This window comes from Pinus tabuliformis, chromosome Q (genome assembly GCF_031772625.1).
Source record: "Pinus tabuliformis cultivar Carrire ecotype Pingquan chromosome Q, CPIR1, whole genome shotgun sequence".
NCBI classification, from domain to species: domain Eukaryota; kingdom Viridiplantae; phylum Streptophyta; class Pinopsida; order Pinales; family Pinaceae; genus Pinus; species Pinus tabuliformis.
Window position 1 is genome coordinate 33,590,632 of NC_142296.1, and position 25,805 is coordinate 33,616,436.

The following is a 25,805-nucleotide window of genomic DNA, read 5'->3' on the forward strand; positions in this document are numbered from 1 at the left end:
AAAAAAAGTGATTATTTTTGTACATTTTTAAAGTTTCCCAGTTATTCCCGATAATTTTAGATAATGCTAATTATTTTTAATTCGGACCCCCGTAATAAACTACCGATAACAATAAATGTAACATTGGAAAGAAAAAAAAGCATGGAACCAATCAAATGGTGGAACTATTATGATGGGCATACCAATCATCTTCAACATTAACAAGAGGCTTTGTTTGCAACTCAACTTCTGGTGAAAACATGTCTTTCGACAAAGTCACTCCTTCAACCTGCAAAAGACTTGTTATTGCCTTCCAAATTGTTCAGGTCTTAAAATGGCTACAACTTCTCTAACGTTAGAATTCTAAACCCAAACGAAATGAAATAATTTACATTATGTGGGCCAATGGGGCAATTGAGAATAAATTGAAAGCAGCGTGTACATAAAATCTCCAAATGTGCCAGATTACTTGCAACCTAAGTCACCTGACACAGGGATTCGAGATTCGATGGATACAGGGATTCGAGTGTCGGATACGGACACGTTGACCCCCCAGAACAAGACACGTTCGAATACGTTATATATTATTTTATTAGAATATATATATATATATATATATATATATATATATATATATATTAAAAATTAGATATTTCTTACACAAATTCTCATTCATGATACAAATTCATTGATTCAAACATAGATCTTCATCTAGATGTAAGTTTTACAAAGTAACATTATGCATACAAAATTACAAATACAATTACGAAATAAATGATAAATTGTAAATTTATAATACATATTCAACTCATCAATGATCCAATAGGAGAAAGACAAGATAGTAAGATAAAGATATTGTAGTTTTCTCATTAAGTAATCTTTGCATCTGCTGGTGTGGAGGATGACCCCTCTATAGTATCACCATCATCAAACCTAATAGGCTCTAGCACTTACTTGTTGCTTGAATCTCCTTGAAAATGCTCCCAAACTCTTTGCTCCTTGCTCCCAAACACCCACAGCAAACCCACAACAAAATAAACAAGTGAATGTGCAGGGAAATATGCATTTATAACATCGCGCGGGTTCTTGATTTTCGGATTCTTGTCCAAAAATCAGGACACGTTTCAGATTCGAAGTGTCCTGATCGAGACACATTCCGGATTCAAAGTGTCCCCATCGGGCACGACATGTCCCGATTTTCGGACACGAATTCACCCAAATCATGTCCGATTCACCGGATTTGGGACACGCAAGGCCTGAGAGACGAATCCGTTTTCATAGCTTGCAACCTTTGTCTTGCTAGTAAGAATCTATTCTTTCAATTATTAGTGCATATTGTTAAGACATCATCACTTTTAAATACTCCCATGCGAAATAGTTTAAAATTTGAGGTGCCATCTCCATTTTCCTACTTCTCCTCTACTACATTAGCACTTTTATCTTTTGAAGGTGAATTTGACCATTGCTCCTTATTTTGATACTATATATCAAATATCTCAAAAAACTCCTCCAACTTGCTTATCAAAAATATGAACACAGTTTGATTACCCCATCCATCAAATTTGGGAATGGAAGAATTGGTGAAAGATCTAACATCCTCAAGCACTTCCAAGTACAGCTTAGGCTTCTCTTTTGAGGTTTTTGCATAATTATGCCTTCTGTCTATGAAGAATATCTTGTCCCTTCATTTGTAAGCCCAATGACTATTGTTTACTCTAGAATTGTCATAAATTGAGAGGACTTTGTTAGAGTGCCATCTCCAGATTTAAAATAAACAACTGTGTTCTAATTAATGCATGCAATTAAATATCCTGTACCAAGGCTGTTATGAGTTAAAACCGAACCTACAGTTAATACGTGCAGTTAACTAGAGATTACATATCAAATGTTTGGACATATTAAACATGACAATATAGGATTTAAGCAGAATCAATCCAATGATCGTAGAAGTGTTTGATGCCATGAGTTCTCAAACCTTATCATGTAATCAGCTTAGTTTTGGATCTATAAAGTTCCTTTAAGAAGGTGCCTAGCGGCAAAGGACTTTGTTTGATACTTCAGGATTCAATCTTTCCATTTGTATTATGCATCTGCAGTTATTTTATTATGCTGAGCACACTTTGTCTCGCATTGTTTTATTGTTTGTGTTAGTATTTCTTTTGGTAAGCTTCATTTTATAGTTATCAGTTACTGCAATCACAATCAGTGCTCTTTCAACGCATGCTTTAAGGCAAGGGTCATAGATATTAGGTATGCCGTCTGCAAAGATGTTAAAACAAAATTATAACCTATTCTGTTGTTTTCTATTGGATCCTCTAGACAGGAAGCTGAAAATGTTTGTGGAGATTTAGTTGATTTCATGAAGTCTTAAGAATGAGGAAATGTAGCAACTGCTCTAAAAGATCTGAAAAAAGAGTTCGACCTTGGAGTTCTTAACATCAAGATTAACCCACCACATAGGAATTCATTGCATCACTACAATCTTTAAGCATAGCAGTTGCCACTGTGATGTTGTGTATAGTCAGCACCGAATGATTAACCTTCAATACTGCCAAATTCGAAATGCAACAGGGGAGCAATGTCAAACTCAACATGTGCACAGCAGTTCTCAGCAGCAAGAATTTTAAAATAGCTCAAAACACTGTAAGAGTAACCTTCAAACTGCAACAGTGCCAGTGCTAAATCTAATATGCACGCAAGAGTTCTCAGCAACAAGAATTTAAGACCTCAAGATAAGTTTCAAGGAAAAATAATGCAACTCCCTGTCCAAAGTTGGATGTCGGAAAATAAGTGGGAATTATGGCATCACAACAAATTAATAAGATTGAGTCAAAATCTGGGAAGTCTTTTGAAGGGAAACATTAGCAGAAATTCAATTAGATTGGCAGTATCTGTCATTATTCTTTATAAGGTTTTACTAATAGAAATGGGATTATGTCCAACTGCAACAGAGGTCGTGAATTGGCCAATGCATTTTGACCATCGAGTAGTGGACATGAACAACAATGAGCTAAGTGAAAGTTGAAACAAGAGTAAGGGAGACCTGGAACTCAGATCAAGATTTTGAGAAAAACAAAACAAAAATGGGCTTGTGAAGATGGGAAAGTAACATTGGCACCAATTTCCAACCAACTGCTGAAAGCAATGTGAATAGATGACATTGATTATGATTATCCTTTTGTCATCCTTTGAGACTAAACTTGATGTATTGAACTGTTTCCAAAACCAAAGACATTCAATAGAAACACCAGTTGAGTGAACCTGTTACAGAAAATTCAATCTATGAGGTCATATGACGAAAAGAACATTAAAAGGAAACATGATATGTATGGGGATGACCCCTATCAAGATTGAAAACAGAGAATGCTTGCCAAATAACAAACAGCAGCAGGGCAAAAACGGAGTTCATAGACTGCAGTTTGCGTCACACTGACGAGGCAAACAAGGACGACAAATCCGAACGAGTTAAAGATTGCAAAGAAAAATCTCCGCTCAAAAGAGAACACCAGGGAATAACATATAAAGCATTAGTAACAAGCATTGAAACTGGTGTAAACTAAATTATATTAAACATTCAGAATAATTCTGAAAACTAAAATCAACAAACAGTTTGCCCTGGCAAGGGTCTTGAACCCCTTGAATGGTGGAATCACAACTTACGAAAGCATGAGTTGGTGATGAACCCCTTGAATGGTGGAATCACAACGTACGAAAGCATGAGTTGGTGATGAGTGCCCTAACACCGTTGTCCTCACCATTATTTGATCACACCCATTAGCCAATTCTTCACTGCTTTTAATTATAAATATAATTCTCGTGAACTCTGGTTAAATCAGGTATATCTATATGGTTTAGCCCAGATTACCGATTTACCTATTAAAAAAAATTATAAATACAACATACCTTGGAAGTTAATTTGTAATCTCCTTTGATAGGCCAGAGTCCCTGACGAACATAGCGATCTGCCGCTGAAATATGACGGAGAGTGTCGAGCATGAGAGCTATGGCCAAGTCGGCAACGTCGTCGGTAACCACGTCTGGAGTGTGAGCGACTGCGATGTTTCGTTCTCTGCATTTGTTCAAATCCACTTTGTTGAGGCCGACGCTGTTTGTGGCCACGACTTCCAAGTGGGGAAGGGCGTCGATGAGCTGCGCGTCAATCCCGTCGCTGCCGTTGCAAGCCACCCCTCGGATGGAGTGCGCGTATTGGGCCAAGAAAGCATCTCGGTGCTCCGCTTCCCATAGTTTGTATATCGTAAATTTGCGGTCCAGAGATTCAGTGAGATAAGGTAAGATGGGATATGTCACCAGTACGCCTACCCCCTTTAATTCCTCCGCCATGTCTGTTGTTCTGTTTAATTTGAATCTCTAAGGGGGAGTAGAGGGGTAATTGTTATTGCTATTTTTGGCACTGCTTCTTCTTCTGCACCTTGTCCTTAATACTGGTCCTTGGATTTAAGGTACCTCAGCAAGGCCGCTCACAAATTATAGTTGCAAATCCCCACTGTTAAAGAGGAAACTGTAAGCCTTGACTTCCAGATACGTGTGGGACGGTGACCACGCTTTGTTGGCCTCTCAGAGAGTGTGTATATAGTACGATGGCACTTTTTACTTTTAAAAAATAATAATAATAATATTATTATTATTATTATTATTATTATTATATAAATTAAATGTTAAGTGGCAAGTTGTGATAGGCATCCATTTATTATAAATATCAAAATAATTTGTTAAAATTGGAAAATAATAAATATTAATTAAGTTATCTCTATTTTAAATTATTATTATTAATTACTAGTCTAAATTCATCTTCTAATACGGATCTAACATCAAGAGAGAGATTTGAGCCTTCTTGAACTTGGTAGATAGGAGTTAAGATGAAATAATTATTAGCCTTTCAATATGTCACATTAGAGAATAATACCATGGGGAAAAACCATATATTAAAAATATCATAGGAAAAACTATGGGCTAAAATTTTATGTTTTTTATTTTGTTTAATTTTATTTATTTTGTTCTGTTTTATTTTCACTGACTTAAAATACTAAACATTACCCCCAATCTAGGTGGGTGCCTGAGGATGCAAGACAGATATGGTTGTCAGGACAATTAAGGGCTGGGTACAACCCACATGCTCATAGTGATGGGTGTGGTGGCCTCCCACATGACAATGTACAGAGGGGAATGGAGAAGTGGCAGCTAGTGCCAGGGTAGTGACTGAGGTGGGAAGGACAGGACAGGAGGATGGATGGGATAGAAAAGGAAGGAAGGGGATTATGAAGGAATGAAAGGTGATGGGGAGAGCATAGCTGTGGAGGAGAGACGGAGAAACAACGAGAAATATCAACCCAAAGACCTGCAACGACAACTTCGAAGCAGCATCGAGTATGTTATCTGGCTCTACTCATCTATTGCAATGTTGTCTATGAGTTTCCATGGAGGGGGAATGAGGGATCAGACCAGAGAGGGGTGTAGGGAAATAGGTGGGAGAGACCTGGGCATGCTGGGAAGGAAGGGGACTGGGGTCGAACTTGTAAATGGCAAAGAGAGAGACCATTAGGGACGAGACCATGAGGAAACACCCACAATTAAGCTGGCATGCCAGAAAACTAGTGAGGAAGGAGAGCAGGTAGATAAGCAAGTGCGAGGGAGGGTAATTGGGAGTGGCAGAGCGGAGCGGAAGACACATGGGCCAGAGGGGCAACGGAAGGGGGGGGAATGGTTGTAGTGGCTATCTGGTTCGAGGGGCGGGTGGTCAGTGCCATAAGTTTCATTCGAATTGGGCACCAGGACACTACCCCCAGGCGCAGAGCAAAGAGAGGCAAACACTAGAAAGGCGGAAAGGCTATTGCTTGGCAAGGGAGAAGCGTTGATAATCCTGGCATAGGAGAGGCACTGCAGCCTTGGGCAGAGGGTCACCGGGGCAAAGACGAGTGTGGCAAGAAATGTGAGGAGAGGGGAAGCAGCAGCATTGTGGAAAGTCTAGAACTTACTGTCTGTGATCTAATCCAAAATGTATGTGAACAAGTTCGCACATCAAGAGAAATGGCTAGACCAGCGCGTGGAAAAGGACAAGGCAAAAGGGGAAGGGAACTGCCTCGTATAGCTGACCCGGGCACCTCGGATCCTAGACGTGGAAGAAAGCCAGTAGAAAGGCTTATCAATGAAGCGGCAACAGCGTACAGGGTAGGGACGGATGCAGGCATCTAGAAGATCTTAGAAGATTGGGAGGCATAAATAAAAGAGGAGGCAAATTCAGAAGAGGAAATGGAGGTCTGGCGTGAGGTAATCCCGGACCCAGGGAACACTAGGGGAAGACTCACACAATTTAAGGAGACTCTATACTTGTATTGGCTCATGAAGAGCCTTATGGGGAAGGCAATGGAGCAGTTATCAATGGCGATGGCAATGACCCTCCAGGACATGCCAAACTACAAGAAAGACCTACAGTCCATCCAATTCCAGTTGTGCAAGTAGGACATTCACATAGATCGTATTCAAAGGCATATCCCTTGTATTATCGAGCTGGCAGATGCACCAGAAGACTCAGCTGTAGACCCGGCCTGGTTGACTCAATCTCAAAGGATCAAAAGGAATAGTCAGGTTCCTGAATGTTTTTTGGTTTTTAGTGGATAGCATTTACTTTTACTAATGTATGCTTATGATAGAGAGAAACTCAGACTCTTATCATGATATAGATGTATATATATCTTGGGTAGATCGCCTTAAACTATATTATTTTTGGATGGCTTATAACGAGGATAGGTGGTCAAGAGACTTGGTTTCCCACTGGGCAAGTTGAGGCCACTTATCTCATCTATGTGGTGTAAACTTGTCTTTTATAAATAGAAAACAAAAGGTCCTACCAAGCTTTACAAAAAAACAAAAAAAATACTAAACATTACAACATCTCCCCCATATTGGGTTGGAGAGTGTCTCTCGAGGCAATGACATTTTTTTTAATTAATCAATTTAATTAAGAAGAAAAATATGACCCTCCACATGGGTGTCGAATCTTGTCGCTTGTTGTGGTCATAATGAGAACGATAGGAATCAATGGCCACGTGGCCTCTCAAGCGCTCTCTTTTATGCACTGGCACAGGTCATTAGATTCTCACGCTAGAGGAGATTTAACGCATCTCAGGTGGAAGTAGAATATCATGGGAAAAACCATGGGCTAGAATTTTATGTTTTTAATTTTATTTAATTTTATTTATTCAAGCTTCTGTGATCCATAATGAATTAAACAAAGTCTTTTGATAGAAATCACATAAGAGAAATTTTTTGCCGACACCTTTCGAGCCAACAAGTGTTGTTCATCATCTGGTCTTGATGATGAACCACACTTGTTGGTTTGAAGCGCGTCGGCCAAAAATTTCACTTACGTGATTTCTACCGAAAGACTTTGCTTAATTTATTTATTTTGTTTTGTTTTATTTTCACTTACTTAAAATGCTAAACATTGCAACATCTCCCCCATATTGGGTTGGAGAGTGTCTCTCGAGGCAATGACATTTTTTTTTAATTAATCAATTTAATTAAGAGGAAAAATATGACCCTCCACACGGGTGTCGAATCATGTAGCTTGTCGCGGTCATAATGAGGACGATTTGAATCAATGGCCACCTGGGCCCTCAAGCGCTCTCTTTTATGCACTGACACAAGTCATTAAATTCTCACGCTAGAGGAGATTTAATGCATCTCAGGTGGAAGTACGCCTTAGCTCGTTCGGCTAGTTGGGTAATGATTTCAGTTAATTATTATATGGAGGGGTTCTTTGCTTGTATAGCAAAGGGTGGCGTCATAGGGTGGTCGCGACCTTCTTTAGATGTGCCTTCATCCCTAGTAAGTAGTACTAAATTTCTATCACTGTGATTAGTTATGCCTACCCCTGGCAACCATCCCTGTGGTTCTCATAGCTGCCATGCATCCCTTGGTTGGCCCAACTCTCGAAGTGTATTGGTTCTCACAGAGATGGCAAATTTACATTTCCCTACATCTCTCGTTGGGTTCTCATTTTCCTCTTGTGTTGGCATGATCTCTTTGGGGCTTATTTGGCCCACACGATTAACTGTAATGGCTCATCTCTCTCGCAGATTTTTCTGCCTCTTTCAGTTCGTACACTGCTCTAGTCAGGCTTCCAGATCAAACTTTCCTATGGATGGCAGCATCCAAAGGTTGGTTTTCGAGAATTCTTAGTGTTAATCAACTTGTGTTTCAACTTCAGTGTCTCGTTCAGAAGCCTGGTTCTCCCAATAGTTGTTTGGTTCACTCTATGATGGCTTCAGGTACTACAGCGACTGTATTCTATGTTTGGAGGTCAAAGGTTCAAGTCGTCGAGCGTTGGTTTAAAGACTCAAGCAAGCGGGTCTTTGCATGTCCTCGCTCGAGAGTTCATGGTCAGTTATTGAAGCTTCCAGATGTAGTGAAGAAGCTCAAGCACTCTAGTTGGTATTTTTATGTTGTCCAGCATTCGTGGCTCCAAGTGCCTTGCAGGTCGTCGAAGGGAACAATCAGCGTAGTCAATTGTCATTCCAAGACACAATTTGGTGACTCTTTAAGCTAAGCATTGTTTATAAACAGTTTATTTTTTCTATTTTAGTTTGTATGGCTCGGTAGGAAAAGGCCTCTCCACACTCTTTGTAAATTTTGGTAACACTTTCTTTTTGTCTAATGACCTAGTTAAGTAGGGCCTATGTAACCTGAAGATTCTCAATCTGTGCTACTGGTTTGGTTTCCCTTCGGGCAGGCCAGTAGCATAGAGAAATCTATCTTGTAATGCTCATTTAATTAATGAAATGACGAACCTTCACACACAAAAAAAGGAAAAATGTGACATAACTACTTTGAAGATAAATCTTAACCTTTGATTTATGTAATTACTAAGAATATTATAAAATATTCTATGGAGGTGTTGACGTTGCAATCGACACCCTCCAAATTTTTGCCTACACTTGAATTTTGGAGCCTACTGAGGATCTTACAATCTGTCGTTCCATAATCCCTTCATAGTTGATTGATATTTCGCAATATGTTCAAGTCTTCTTCTCAGGTTCTACTTGTCAAAATCACTTGCTCACACATGCACAGTCATGCTTGAACTCACAAGCGCACTTTCTTTATGCAAAGCTTAAACAAGCATAACATCGTCCATCAAGACAATGCCTATGCGATGTTCAACCCATGTCGATAGTCAGTGCACACTTTCATTGACAATCTCCCTCACCTTGGTTGCGCTTGTACTTCTATTTTGGTGAGTTTTTTCAATTGTCGTCTTTTATGCACTTTCGCTTCCACAAGTATCGCTTTCACATCTGTCGTAGTCGTTTTGACTTGCTTTCACTTTAATAAGTGGTGTTTTCATGCTATCTTCGCTCTGGCATGTGTCGCTTTCAAGGTCGTTCGTATTTTGCAAGTGTCATCTTCATTTTTTCCTCCTACTCAGTGCAAGTTGTCAAGGCATTAGACCTCTTACTAGGTGATGAGGACAACTTATTCATGAGCCTCGTTAACATATATTTCCCCCCATACTTGTGTACTAAGTCTTTTCTAAGGTCTCCTCCCTCTCACATTGCATTATTACTTCCTAGGATAAGTCACCTGGCCTTTTGATGCCTCCCTTGGTGAAAAGTGCATTCCAGATGAACAAGCAGCCATTGTTGGAGAAAATAGTGCCCTTCCAAGCCATAGCGCACTTCGGAACAACGAAGCACGCTTCGAAACAACACGCTTCGAAACAACGAAGCACGCTTCGAAACAACGAAGCACACTTCAAAACAACAAAGCGCACTTCAAAAGAACAAAGCACACTTCAAAAAAGCAAGGATCCTCTATCTCTTAAAAATTGCATGGCGTAGCCTTGAAGTTTGAAGCCTTCACCCTTCCCTCTTCCCTTAGGGTGCATGTCGCAATCACGAAGCCCCTTCATCCTTCCCTCTTCCCTTAGGGCGCATGGCACAGTCACGAAGCTTGAATCCTTCATCCTTCCATCTTTTTTAGGGCACATGGCGCAGTCAAAACCCAGAAGCCTTCATCCTTCCCTCTTCCCTTAGGGCACATGGCACAGTCTTGAAACTTGAAGCCTTCATTTGAGCGCACTCCTTCGACTCGAAGAATTGTGTCCTCCTTGAGCGCATGGCACATTACAAAGCAACAACATGCAAGCTTCGTACTTTGACTGTGCGCCTATGCCCTCCTAGTTCTTATAGAGCACACAAGCACATTAGGAAGGCTCAAAGCCTGATCCCCTGTTCCTTCAGTGTGTGTGCCCATGCGCCCTCCTTTGTCCCTTCAGCGCACAATTGCACCCTGAACCAATGAATGATTCTCCTTCGTGATTCAAACCTGCACCCTTGAGTTCTCTCTCTCTCTTACTTGAGCGCACAAGCACACCTTGAAGGCCTCTTGTGAGCCTTGACCTTTCACTGCCTTTAGCACAGTAAAAACGAACATTGGAGCCTTCCTAAACCACTGATGAGTTTGACTGCACTCCTAATCAAGCCTCCTTTTAACCTTCTCACAGGCCTATCATGAGTTTATCATTCCATGAGCTAGGTAGTCATAGAATAGATGTTTTTAACACTGATTTCGATATGCCATGAATGATTTCCCTCTGCAGGAGTACCTTCCTAGCATGACAAGGTAATGCTCAAAGCATATAGCAAGGAGAAAGCATAAAGAAACACCTGCAAAGAGGTAGAATAAACGAGAGTTATCATGGAGACATGAAGTAGATCATGGACCAAGTCAAAAAGAAGACATCACATGATGACTCAAAGGATCCCAAAGCTCATTCAAGGCCCTTTGTAGGGTGAAGATAAGCAACAAAGTGGATCTTTCATGAAGATGAAGCACAAATCAAATCTACCATCAAGAATGCAAGATGAAGCAGCAAGGAAGACAACTTGGCATTGCCACCTCATCATGAAGGCCATGTCATCATTGTCAAGTTGTAACTTGTACAAGTGTCATCATAATGGTCAATATGTGTCCATGAGTCATGCCACATCATCATGTCGAATGTAATGATGTATTTCTAAGGAAAAGGACAAAATGTAATGTGTGGAAGTCCAAGAGTCATGTGTGGAATATGTAAAGTCACTTAGTCATCATATATGGACAAAAGTTACATAGAGAAGTCCAAAGGTCATTTAGGAGTTCAAGAGTTGTTTAAAACTTCAAAGGACATATTAGAAGTCCAAGAGTCATGAGGGTAAACCAAGAGTCAAGGGGAGATGAAAGGTCATTCCTCTTGTTATAAAAGCAACCTCATAACTCAAGCAAAGGGATTTTGGAGGCTTAAGCTTTGGAGAGCTAGTCTTGGCTTCTCTACTTGCCATAGGAGAGAGTAAGTATTCTTTGGAGAAGCAATAAATGACTTAAGGTTCCACTACTGGAACTAGTGCCTCATCATTGTAATTGTGTACTTGGATCTTTCACCTAATTGAAATTCAATGAACCAACACATTTTCATGAATGTATAGCAAATGTTTTAGGACTATTCTTGGGATGTTTACGATATATGTTGTGTTCATATGTACTAGAGAAATTGAACTATTTTGATGGCTTTGGTACTCATCTTGTTGAATGTGTGTTTTATTCGCTTTAATAATCGTTATGTGAACTATTTTGATAACAAATATTTTCATGCTCTCGTGTGTCTCTCTTAGGCTAGTACTATTATTTCCTTCCAGAGACTCACTCTCGTCTCCCAGTCGTGAAGGTCTCTTGTTACACATTGCAATCAGTGTTTCACATGTCAACTTACTTGCTTATTCAAGGTCTATGTATATAATCTCTTACATTATCCATCAAAACCAAGGCAAACCTTTGTGTTATGGTGGTCGGGTCAATACTCCAGATGGGGCTCCTACTCCAAACGATGTGAGGTTTAATTGGGACTTCAAAATGGGGAGACACCCTGTATGTTGGCAGTATCCAGCACCATCAACATTCTGGTGTTAGGAGGGCCAGATGACAAGTTGTGTCCATTGAGTCTGTTTGAATTTCTTATCATAAATGGCTCTTTCCCAAATCATAATCCTAGAGTGTTTTTATAACCTATCTCCTGGTAAACTTTCAATCTCCGCGAAAATTGTTCATGTTTTGTCTTCATTCAGGTTTGATGGTGAGGGTGGTACATTTTTATCTAAACACAAAAATGATTTTCTTGGGTTTTGTAAATCTCATGAAATCGATGATGAAGATGTTGTGTGTATTCTTTTCACCCTCACTCTTGAAGGTCGTGTGAATCGATAGTGTACTCATACCAAGTTACCATCTGCCTATATTCATTCTTTTCATCAATTTTTTTAAGAGCTTCATCAAGCTTTTGATAGGTATGATTACCGAGATGTTTATAAAAGAATCAATCATCTTAGAATGGAGCCTAATGAATCAATTGAGGATTTTTCTAATATATTCCTTCACTTATGTTGTGAGTTTCCTGAAGAAGATATGGATTGGAATTTATTTAAGCAAAAGTTTGAACATTTAGTTTGGATCTCTTTGAATCAATTTGAATATAAACCCCTAGATGTTCCTGTGTCTCAAACTTTTGTAAACTGTGAGACACCTCCAATCTCAGAGGAGGAACCTACTATCCCTTTTGTTCCTTGTCCTCCTCCTTTTCCAGTATCAATAGGGGTGTCTTTATGTATTAACAATCAAGTTGGGAAATCCAGAAATCAAATTCTTGATCCATCTCCTCAATATTCTTCCACTTTCCATCATTTAGATCCAACGGAGGAAACCTTTGAATGTTTCATGAAGCCTCATGTTAAGGTTGATATTTTCATCCCTCAAAATTATATAACATGCATAACTCAAGTCTTGAATCTGGTTTTGATTCTTGTCCTCCTCTATCATCTCATTCTCATAACCCCTTGTCCCCTGTGTTAGCACCCTGTAATTAACCTCTAGGCTAAAAAAAGGATCACAGGAGTAACCACAAACCTCTTTTAGGCTAAGGTCCACCCCCTAGCCCTCGAGAGGGATCATTCACTATCTTGTGTTATCAATCAAATAAATGACTAATGGGATCTAGGTTTTAGGTCGGTTATATTGATCAAAAGGGTAGCTTTAAGTTTGATTTATTGAAGGTCGGTGCAGAGGATAGGACTACTTAAGATCATAGCACTATTATAGATCTGAATGAATAAGGGATATGGTGCAATCCACACATGGGCAAGGTAGGCAGACCTATTGGTAATCAATCAAATTTGTTGTAGTGGTAGGATGAGTGAAGTAAAAGCAGAATGACAAACTGAGCACCCAAACAAGGATGAATTCAACTTTCCATGGAAGAAAATGACACACATATAATGATCAGTTGAATTTATCAGAGCACTAGGTGAATTCTAAAAAATTTCCTTTCATATTGAGCATGAAAAATGTTTACACCATGAACATATATATTAAAAACAGATTTGAAGGTAACATATAAACCATATCACAAGGAAACACACATGCCAATAAATACCGAGACAAGAATCCCTGTCAAAGTTGCATCTGCCTTCTTCTATTCATTCAAGAAAAGATACAATACTTGCAGAAAAATGTAGTCTAGCCTCTAACACTCCAACCCATAACCCTTTTCCATATCTTTTTTCATCATCATATACAATGAGAAATTCCTATTACCACTCTAGGTGGTCGAATTCACTTCACAAAAGTCGAATGGTCTAGATGCAAGGCATCTTCACTTGCTATGTTGAAAAAATAGAAATTGTTATTACAATTTAGAAACATCAACTCAAACAATGCATCTTTGTTTAACAACTCAAACTGCATGATTTCCACTGATTAACACTTATCCAACAATTAAAATGACTTCTAGAAGCTCCAAATTTAAATTTTCCAAAATAGAGTTGACTGATATGTTTGCGCAGCAGAGGGCACCAATATCCTGGAAAAATAGGGTTCATAGATGAGCTCATATACCCTGAATCTGGATAGTTGTTGTAAAACAAAAAGAGGTTTTTATAGATGAGAGTGTTCTTCAGAGAAACCTCTCTTAGTTTCCAAAAACAAATCTCCAACTCCTCACAATTTGCACCCAAACATCATAACTAAAACAGGAAATGCCAAAACCCATTTGACTCTTCCAATCTATGATACCAATGCAAAAACTAAAGGAGGTTTTTGTTCTTTGGCCCATGCTTGAAAAAACCTCTTTCAGTTTTTCGAAATTTGTTTCCATTTGGTCAGAAAACACTTTAGAAAATGATGACGAAAACAATCATATTTCGCAGCAAATCCGTAGCAGAGTGTGGCAAACCTCCATGGTTGATATGGTTGCAGAACTTTCCTGGAAAAACAGAGCAAATGGGTATGTTTGGAATGGCAATGTGATGGTGTAGAACCCCTAAAGTAGTTTTTTCAATGCCTGCAGACCTTCAAGATAGTTGACTCCAACGTGCGTGGTAGATGCACAGCGCCCTGTTTCACCTGAGCTTCAAACACCTCCCTTCGACCTCTGCAACCTTCTTTGAAACCTCAAACTAGTTCAGAGCTCGAATTTCACTTTGGATGAAGGAGAAATGAGGGATGGCTTGAAGAATTTTTTAATTTTATGCCACCACAAGCCCTCTCATGTCATGATGATGAAATTTGAAATCATGGAGGTATGAGAAGTATAAACCACTAACAAACCCATGACATGACCCCTTCAACTCTAATAATGACCCCTCATGGACTATTAGACCTTTACAAATTCGAATTAGGGCTAAAAGACCCCTTTATGACATGAAGATTTACAATGAGCTTAACTCATATGACTCTTTATACAATGAGCCTTTAAACTATGACATTTAGTGATTTCATAGGTTAGGCTTTACAAAGTAACCCCCAAAATGAAATAGTAAGATAGGCATATTGATTCCTAGATTATAGGACCCTAACATTAGCTCCAATGGGAATGGCAGCCTCCCCGTGAGGTGCCAAGAACACCGTAGACTAGTAGTCTGACCATTTGGCAATGGAGTCCAACTGCAGTCTGCTCTGACCTGTGACCTTCTCCAACTGAAGCCAAATTGTTGCAATGTAACCAATATATAGACTGAAAATAAAATCCACATTACAAAGACACTACCGTAACTGAAAATTGAAGCGTGGTCATTTCCATGAGCTTATTTATATAGAGAGCAACCTACTCTAAGTTGATCTTTAAAAAGCTAAATTAGGTGATACTAAAATGCCAATGCAACTAGTCCAGTAGTTGCTTAACTATGGCTTCTTGATTGTGCTCTAGCAGAATCAAAACTGGAACAAGTCAGGGCAATGGAAATTGATTGTAGGCTTGATCTTCACAATGGAAACATGATCGGAACTTTGTAGTGAACAATTCTCCATATAGACAGTTATGGGATCATGAAAGACATGACTTATTGGTTGATCTTCAAAGTATTCTACAAATTGATCATCATGCTTGGACAGTTGATATATGCTTTCGTTGTCATCATACAGTTTCGACTGTGAGTCACCAAACCCATTCTCAAAACACTCCTCAATCTCAATATCAAAAGGCAACAGTAACACTTCTCATTTCGGCTGACAAAGGTTCTCAAATGACTGATTTTAACATTGGAAATTGTGGGACTGAATTTGAACTTCTACGGCTTGAAGATCTTTCTCAAGTTTTTCAGCAAACTCTTCTAAAATGTTGATCTTGGCTTTAGAGCTACATTTGCATGACTTTAAATAAATAGGTAAAAAAATTGAGAAAGCATCATCAAAATTATCCCAGTATTCTTTGAAACCTTCAATAGAAATAGGGTCTGCCACATACCCTGTCATCTTGTTTAACAGGCAACCGGATCAACAGTGTAAGCTCTGATTGCTTCAGAGAGTGGAGTCGTCATGAGTGTTTTGCAATTTGGATTCTCTGACAATGGAGTCACCCGGTGAATGATTCAACCTTCATATGTCTGACTATTTTCCACCACCAGCAACTAGATCCAGGTCGTTGTTGTTCACACCCGGGGAAAATGTGACCTCGCGCTCCCCAGCAACGACGCCAATATGTTAGCACCTTGTAATTAACCTCTAGGTTAAAAAATGATCACAAGGGTAACTACAAATCTCTTTTAGGCTAAGGTCCACCCCCCAGCCTTGGAGAGGGATCTCTCATTGTATTGTGTTATCAATGAAATAAATGATTGATAGGATCTAGGTTTTAGGCTAGTTATACTGATCAAAAGGGTAGCTTTAAGTTTGATTTATTGAAGGTGTGTGCAAAGGACAAGACTACTTAAGATCAAAGCACTATTACAGATCTGAATGAATAAGGGATATGGTGTAATCCACACAGGGGCAAGGTAGGTAGACCTATTGGTAATCGATCAAATTCGTTGTAGTGGTAGGATGAGTGAAGTAAAAGCAGAATGACAAACTAAGCACCCAAACAAAGATGAATTCAACTTGCCATGGAAGAAAATGACACACATATAATAATCAACTAAATTTATGAGAGGACTAGGTGAATTCTGAAAAAATTTCCTTTCAGACTGAGCATGAAGAATGCTTACACCATGAATATATATATTAAAAACAGATATGAAGGTAACATATAAACCATATCCCAAAGAAACACACATACCAATAAATATTGACACAAGAATCCCTGTCAAAGTTGCATCTGTCCTCTTCTATTCATTCAAGAAAAGATACAATACTTGCAAAAAAATGTAGTCTAGCCTCTAACACTCCAACCCATAACCCTTTTCCATATCTTTTTTCATCATCATATACAATGAGGAATTCATATTACCACTCTAGGAGGTCAAATTCACTTCACAAAAGTTGAATGGTCTAGATGCAATGCATCTTCACTTGTTATGTAGAAAATATAGAAATTGTTATTACAATTTAGAAACATCAACTCAAATAATGCATCTTTGATTAACAACTCAAACTACATGATTTTAACTTCTCAACACTTACCAACAACTAAAATGACTTCTAGAAGCTCCAAATTTTGAAATTTTCCAAAATAGAGTTGATTGATATGTTTGTGCAGCAGAGGGCACCGAATTTCTAGAAAAATAGGGTTCAAAGACGAGCTCATATATGTTGAATCCGAACAGTTGTTGCAACAACAAAAAAAGGCTTTTGTAGATGAGAGTGTCCTTGCAAAAAAAATTCTCCAACTCCTCACAATTTGCACCCAAACATCATAACTAAAATAAGAAATGCCAAAACCTGAAAAATAGATTGTAAAGATGCATTTGACTCTTCCAATCTATGACACCTGTGCAGAAACTTAAGGAGGTTTTTGTTCTTTGGCCCGTGCTTGAAAAAACCTCTTTCATTTTTTCGAAATTCGTTTCCATTTGGTCAAAAAATACTTTTGAAAATGATGACAAAAACAGTCAATTTCACAACAAATTCGTAGCAGAGTGTGGCAGACCTCCATGGTTGATATGGTTGCAAAACTTTCCTGGAAAAATAGAGCAAATGGGTATGTTTGGAATGACAGTGTGATGGTGTAGAACCCCTGAAGTAGTTTTTTCAATGCCTGCAGACCTTCAAGAGAGCTGACTCCAACGTGCGTTGTAGATGCACAACGCCCTCTTTCACCTGAGCTTCAAACACCTCCCTTTGACCTCTGCAACCTTCTTTGAAACCTCAGACTAGTCAGAGCTCGAATTTCACTTTGGATGAAGGAGAAATGAGGGATGGCTTGAAGAATTTTTTAATTTTATGCCACCACAAGCCCTCTCATGTCATGATGATGAAATTTGAAATCATGGAGGTATGAGAAGCATAAACCACTAACAGACCCATGACATGGCCCCTTTAACTCTAATAATGACCCCTCATGGACTATTAGACCTTTACAAATTCGAATTAGGGCTAAAAGACCTCTTTATGACATGAATATTTACAATGAGCTTAACTCATATGACTCTTTATACAATGAGCCTTTAGACTATGACATTTAGTGATTTCATAGGCTAGACTTTACAAAGTAACCCCCAAAATGAAATAGTAAGATATGCATATTGATTCCTAGATTATAAGACCCTAACACCCTAATCTACTTGATCAGTCTCTTTTTGCAGATTTTTAGTTTTCCAATCTAAACAGGGATCAAGTGCAAGGTAGTCATTCTTCACAGGTAGAGGAGCAGCAAGATGAGGATTCTTTCGATCTTTCTTCTCTTTTTCAAAATCCTCCATGTCAAGATAATGTTATTTCATCCTTGGTTGATTTTGAATCTAAGAATATCAGTGATGAATCAAATGAAGTTAATTTTCCCAATCAATTTGAAGGCTTGAACAACCATCATTCTGATGATGACGACAACATTGTTTTATGTGACTATGTATGCTCAAGTGCATCAGTTGATCTTTCAGTTCCTCAAGAATAATTTAATTTGGAAGATTTAGATTCGAAATCTAATTTTGTTAAAGAAGTTTCTCCCATGGAAGCTTCTTCTTCGACCCCTCGTTCCTTGTGTCCTATTGTCATAAGGAAGTGAGGTCATCCATGATGAAGTAAGTAATCAACTTATCAACTATCCCTTCCATTCCTTTTCATTTCTAATTTTGCATGAAGAAAATTCTTCTACCCATGTTACTCATGAGATTTGTCTGATCTATTTATCCTTAGATGTGTGAATAGAAAAACCTTATGACTTGGGTAATCTGTTTGGTGAAGATGTAAATTCTTATCAAATTAGTGATGTACTTGGCTACCATCATGATGGTAATGATCTTGTTAATATAACGGATGGTAGTTGTCCATGCACCATGCATGATCTAATTCAGTTTTCAAAATGCCATTCTATAATTCTTGAGAGTTCTGAGACTCATTAAGAAGTTGAGGCATTTCAACTTTCGTTGATGATTATGTCAAGTTCTTGCGACTCTGGTAAGGCCCCCGAACTAAATCTGATTTGGATATTCTCGCATAATTATTTCCTTTGCATGTTTTCATTGGATGTAAATTCCTTCTTGAAAGTTGTGTGGTATTTCAAATATAACTTTTCAAGCTTCCAAGATTTTGTTTCCGGTCGGATTGAGCATTATGTTTCAATTGAACATTCCTCGTGTAAATATTTTATATCAAACTCAAGTTTGGAATGTATACCTTTCATGGATGAGAGAAGCTATGAAGTTGATGATTCTAAAGATTATCTTTGGTCAGAGGATTCATACCTATCACATTATTTTGAAAATAATCAGCTCCTAACCCTTCTTGTGAATATTTTGATATTGATTATTTTGTTCTTGGCACGAGATCTCCTCTTGAGTGTTATTTGTTGAATCAAGTTCTTCTTTTTCATCCACTACATCTCGATTGGTTTCATGTGTTGCCATATTTGCATTCCTTTTTAATGATTATGATGTCGATCAAGTTTGTAGCCAGTCACAAGTAGATGGTTTGTCACATCCAACATATGAGGAATATGATTCTTTCATTCAAAGCATATGCAAAGTTGTTCAAATTGATCTATCTTTGTTGTATCCTAGGCCAAAATCTTATGCCTTAATCAGCCCATCTGATCATGGTTCTTGTTTTAACAATTGTCATTCAATTGATCATTTTCCCACTAGTGTACCTAATGATGGTTGTCTTACATCAACTGATCTTTATGGTTTATCATCTCACTATTTAAACACTTTTCAAGTACTTAAGGCACTTTAGCCTTTGTTGATGGTTATGTCAAGTCCTCACTATCTTGACAAGCCTTCTGAATATGATCAGATTCATTTTCCCTTTACAAGATTCTCATCCTGATTCCACACCATAAATTGAAAATTCTCTCTCAAGGGTTTCAAGATCTTCAAGTGGAATGTTTTGAGTTTCATGATCCAATCTCTCATCATTTATAAGCATCTTACTTAGCAAGCCCCTTTGCTAGAAGCAAGTTTCGATTTCTCTTGATGTTTGCTAAGCAAGATAATACAAGTGCAGGTACATTCACAAGGAGCCATCAAGATTTGTTTGATTATGATTTTCATCAAAAAGTTAAGGTACCAGGTTGGTTAAGGACTTTACATATTTCTTCTTCTAAGAAAGACCTTCAATGCTTTATGCAAGGTGTTCAAGCTTCTATCTTTTATGTTGCACATTATCATATATCGGTTGTAATTAATCATATCATTGTGATTACAAGTCAGGAACAACGGTGGCTTAATTGGAAATATCATTACACTTAGCCCTAACCTTCTAGCTGGTTAGGTTAGGAGTAGGTCTAGTTGCATTTAGTTTGCCTTGCATTGCATCCACCTGCTTTCTTGCTCTCCATCTAGTCTTTGCATTTGTTTTCTTTTCTTGTTCTCTGTTATGCATGATTGCTTTACATGTCAGTTTTATTTGCTTTGTTATATCTTTTCTTTCGTGTTTGCTTAACGAGACTTTGCATGAAAGATGCTCATGTTTGGCTCAAAAGACAATGTGGAAAAACCTAAAAAGGGCAATCGTGATGACAAACAATGCTTGACTAATATGTTAACTCATCTCTATCTTGGGGTTATATATCTTTAAAGTCAATGATGTCTAAATGGAAAATACAATCCACCAGAACAAAAAGCTGTTGGTCGAACTATAAAGCCTGAATCTATTCTAAGATCCTTGTTCCTTAACTCAGAATTATAAGTAAATAGTGTTTTTTCTTGCTAATCCAATCAAGTAGAGAAAGGTAAGCGGAAAATCAATTAGCGAGAAAACCAATATCAAAGGTCTATATTACCTTCTCTAGAGGAACAACCACTCCTGATCTCAATAAGTCAGGATCCCTCTTTGTTATGAAACCAACTCAAGAAAAGATAGAAAAGATAGATCAACGCCTTAGAATTCAGCCTCTTCGAGGGGGCAACCTCCTTTACATTACATAAATGAACAATTCTTGGATGATACAAATGAAAAGACCTCCTTTCTTTATATAGGAGTCTAAGTGGTCATAACATAATTAGAGCCGATATAACAATAATAATGTAAGGGCACAATAATAACAATAGTGGGCTTCTATGGGGCACAATAGTAACAATATGGACACTACATGGGTACATCAATATAATAAGTGGGTTGTACTAATAACAATAAGGGGTTACACTAGTAGTATAGGGGCCTAACATGCCCCTCTCCTTCAAAAAGCGTTGTCCTCAATGCTTGAGTAGTTCTTTATGCTTCTGTATAAAATTCTTGTCCTCCCATGTGGAATCTTCAACAGGTAAGTTCTTCTACTTGATGAGATACTCTGAAATTGATCGATTTCGTAGCTGTCGGGTTCTTGTTTCTGTGACTGCTCCAGGTTCCAATATGAATTTTCCTTCCTCTTCAATTTCTGGCAATATTGTTTGAATTGGGATCTTTTGCAACTTTTGAATAAGTGGCCATACTTCTTCGTCCTTCTTCCATTCATCCCTTGCTTTGTTTATCCAATCTGGTTGGATAATAGAAATAGCACAAAACAATGCTTCCACATCCTCATCCTTGAAGAGTCTTCCCATTCGATAAGTTCGTCATTTTTTAAGTGCATGTAGTATTGCCAACATTTCCTTCTCACAAATAGCTTGCTTGAGATGTATCAGTAAAAATACCCAATCACCTACATCAAAACATTTTTCACTACAATGTTGATCTACTTGTTGTTTCGTTTGATTTTGCACCGAAGTGGCGTTATCCTTTAAAAGTTGGAGAACTTGTTGTTGATGCTCGATGTGATCTTTCACTACTTGAACCTTTTTCTTCTTGATATGTCCTTCTATCTCTAGAGTTTGAGGAGTGGTAATTTCTTCCAATCCTTTACAAGATGGTCAGATTCATTTCTTGATGCTCGATGTGATCTTTCACTTCTTGAACATTTTTTTTCTTGATATGTCCTTCTATCTTGATAGCTTGAGGAGTGGTAATTTCGACCAATGAACTACAAGATATGGTTGGATTCATTTCTTCTTTCTCGATGTGATCTTTCACTTCTTGCACCTTTTTCTTCTTGATATGTCCTTCTATCTTGAGAGTTTGAGGAGTGGTAATTCTTGCCAATGCTTTACAAGATATGGTCTGATTCATTTCTTCTTTCTCTGGGGTGAGGTCCTGGCGTATATCTTCTTCTTTTGATTTTTCTTGATCATTTTCTTCCTCCTCTTCATATTCTATGTAAAATCATTTCTTCTCAGCACACTTATGACCTTTAGTGCATTTGCTATCACAATTGTAACAAAGCCCTTTTTCTCTTTTTTCTTCCAATTTTTGTGGTGTAACCCTTGTAGGTTGTGGAAGGTTGGGAGAAACAACACTTCCATTTTTATAGTTGTGAGGGGTATGCTTCCGGGTTTCCGTAATTTTTCTTTCCAATATGTCACAAAGCCCTTTTACTCTTTCCAGTTGTTGTGGTGTTGCTCTAAAGAAGGTGTTGTTATTTATATCCTCATAATGTGCTATCATTTCCTTCATGAAAATTGACCATGTAACAAGTTGTTTACGAGAACAAAGCCCTTCATACCATAAAAATTGATCCGGTTCTAAATAAGAAGATGCAATACATACCTTTTGTAATAGTGGTACACCATGTAGATTAAAATATTGCTCCATCTGAAGTATCCAATTTACCGGATCCTTGCCATCAAACTTCCTCATCTTGCTTTTTCTTGATTTTAGGAGCTCAATCTTGAAATGACTGTAACTCTGTGCTTTCGGATCTTTAAGTTCTGAAATTGTGACCTATAATAGTCCTTTATGTCCTCTTTCTAATGCCACCAGTCTGATCCAAATTGGATTCTCCAAGGAAGAGTTATGCACAATCTCCCTAGATGACCTGATTATAGAATAGTTCAGTAGAGCAAACTTGTACGACGTGCCACAAGTCACTGTTTCGACCTTTGGATCTGAAAAATGCATAGAAGAAACTACAGTTCGTCCTATTTCTGTAACTTCTTACGAAATTTCAATCTGATCCCCAGAGAGAAAGTTATGACGATTTTCCCCAGGTCACCTGTTTGGAATGTAATTTCGGAGTCTGCAAAAAGACCAACTTCCTCAGATCATATCTCCGCAAATATAGCGCGAAAAGATCTGAAATTCGGACCCGAGGTTCAGCGCGATTTCTTCTCAAATGGATTTTTTTTGCAACTTCTGAAACGTCGCAGAAAAAAAGTTATAGCGAAAATGCCACGATGACCTGTTTGGAGCAGCAAAACCCTAGAATCCAAAGCTCTAATACCAAATGTTATGAAACCAACTCAAGAAAAGATAGATCAACGCCTTAGAATTCAGCCTCTTCGAGGGGGCAACCTCCTTTACATTACATAAATGAATAATTCTTGGATGATACAAATGAAAAGACCTCCTTTCTTTATATAGGAGTCTAAGTGGTCATAACATAATCAGAGCCGACATAACAATAATAATGTAAGGGCACAATAATAACAATAGTGGGCTTCTATGGGGCACAATAGTAACAATATGGACACTACATGGGTACATCAATATAATAAGTGGGTTGTACTAGTAACAATAAGGGGTTACACTAGTAGTATAGGGGCCTAACACTCTTCCACTCGTGAAATAAATAAGTGCCTAAGCACAGTTCTATAAATAAAATAAATAAAGGTTGAAAGAAGAGAAAGGCTTCTTGCGCAAAGAGGTGAAACAAGTAACATTGTCCGGGTGTTGTTCAGGCTCGCTAGCAACGAAGCGATGCTTGTGTTCCTAGTGTGACTCTGTTGGGGTATTGTCCAGGCTTGTTGGCAATGGAGCAACACCAGAGATGAAAACTCATACTCTGATTATCTTAAACTCATAGCTATAGATTATTGTTTTCTAGATCGAAACAATTGTGATTTAGCAAGCCTTGATATGTGTTTAACCGAGTAAGGGAATGAAGGGGACTATATCTCAAACCGAGCTAAGTGGGGAAGCCAAGGTAATCCGCAAGACCAATCAATACTTCCTAAAAGACTAAGACCTCGCACTTAAAGAATAAACCTAAACAGAGAAGTTGGATTTCTACTAGTGTGTCACCAAGTGTTGATGTTGCGATCAACACCCTCCAAAATTTTGCCTACACTTGAATTTTGGAGCCTACTGAGGATCTTACAATCTGTTGTTCCATAATCCCTTCATGGTTGACTAATTTTTGCGATATGTTTAAGTCTTCTTCTCAAGTTCTACTTGTCAAAGTCACTTGCTCACACATGCACAGTCTTGGTTGAACTCATGAGTGCACTTTCTTTATGCAAGCTTAAACAAGAATAGCACCATCCAACAAGACACTACATGTGTGATGTTCAGCCCATGTTGACAGTCAGTATGCACTTTCATTGACAGTCTCCTTCACCTTGGTTGCATTTGTAGTTCTATTTTGGTGAGTTTTCTCATTTGTCATCTTTTACGCACTTTCGCTTCCACAAGTGTCGCTTTCACATTCGTGGTTGTCGTTTTGACTTTCTTTCACTTTAATAAGTGGTGTTTTCATGTTATCTTCGCTCTGGCATGTGTCACTTTCAAGGTCGTTTGCATTTTGCAAGTGTCATCTTCATGTTTTCCTCCTGCTCAGTGCAAGTTGTAAAGGCATTAGCCCTCTTACTAGGTGATGAGCGCAGCTTATTCATGAACCTCATTGACCAATGTTGCGGGGGAGCGCCTCCCCTCCCCTCGATCCCACTCCCAATCCGCACTCCGGGCGAGAGCGACTTGGGAGCAGGTCAGGAGCGCGCTCCCGAAATCGCTCCCGAAAAGGGAGCGATTTCGGGAGTGCACTCCCTAAAAAAAATGCTCCCTACGTATTCGGGAGCGTTTTGCCTTTTTTGCAAAATTGTTTTTGCAATGATGTTCCAAATGCAATTTTTTTCAAAGAAACAAATAAGTTTTGAGTGGGGCAGCTTAATGATCAAGTCTATGGCCCTAGTATTGATATGCGATTTATGGTAATGTTAAATTCTTAAAGTAAAAGTGACATTCTCCTTAATCTTCATTTTCATCCTTTTGCTTAAAATTTTAACATTACCATGAAATGACTCAGGATGTTTGAGAGTGGTTCCAACCTCATTGGATTTCATATGGAGAAAGTAGAATTTTAGATTTCATTCAAAATCTAGCAGACTTATCAGTGTTTCAGGATTTCATGATTGCAATGTTTCCATTGAATTTTGTCATGTACTAGGGTATGGAACTCATATTTAATCAAGAGCACCAATCCCTCTATGTACCTTGATGTTAGTGATATTGGTTGTCGAACTCCTTTATCATGACAATCCTAAAAATGTACACATCACTCAAACAAAATCTTGACTTGACATGCTATGCTTTTTCTATTTTATGTTAATGCTTAGAGGGTGATATTAATGACAAAGATCCTGATTTTCCAACAAGACTAAAAAATTAGACATTTCTCATGGTGGCAAGAGGCCCAAGCATAAGCAATAGATAATAAATTTACTTGTCTTTTCTAGTTTCTAGTAATTTTTATAACTATTGACTCTTTCATATTTATTATGATATTTTTTTAAACAATATATGACAATTTAAGTTTGAAGTTGGCAATTATAACTCATTAGTAATGAATTATGAATATGATGCTTCATGAAAGTTGAAAGTTGTTTCATTTCATTTTATAACATTTCATGTCATGTTAGATATTATTTGTTGTAATGGTTACAGTTAGCTTACAAGTACAACTTTGGTGATCAATGATGATAAATGTTATATATTGAATTTTGAAAGCTTGAAACTTTAAGATTGATGAATCATGAGACTTAATATGTTGTATGTTACTATGTTACTAACTTGTGGACGTGGTTGATGAAGATCATAACTTCTAGATGATTGTTGTTATATGGTTTAATATATGTTTTTTATATCGAATTCATCATTCTACG

General features: G+C 38.1%; 1 protein-coding gene across 2 annotated transcripts in view; it reads right to left on the bottom strand.

Moving 5' to 3' along the window:
- LOC149218134 (hydroxyphenylpyruvate reductase-like) overlaps positions 1 to 25,805 on the bottom strand; it is a 121,314-nt gene that overhangs the window by 48,371 nt on the left and 47,138 nt on the right. Inside the window, exon 1 of one of the 2 annotated variants that reach the window (XM_089383825.1) lies at positions 3,883 to 4,559. The exons of the other annotated variant lie outside the window; for it this stretch is intronic. Coding sequence (XP_089239951.1) covers positions 3,883 to 4,320 — 438 coding nt within the window. The 5' untranslated portion in view covers positions 4,321 to 4,559. Of the gene's footprint in view, positions 1 to 3,882; positions 4,560 to 25,805 lie in introns of those variants that run through there. 2 annotated transcript variants of the gene reach the window in all.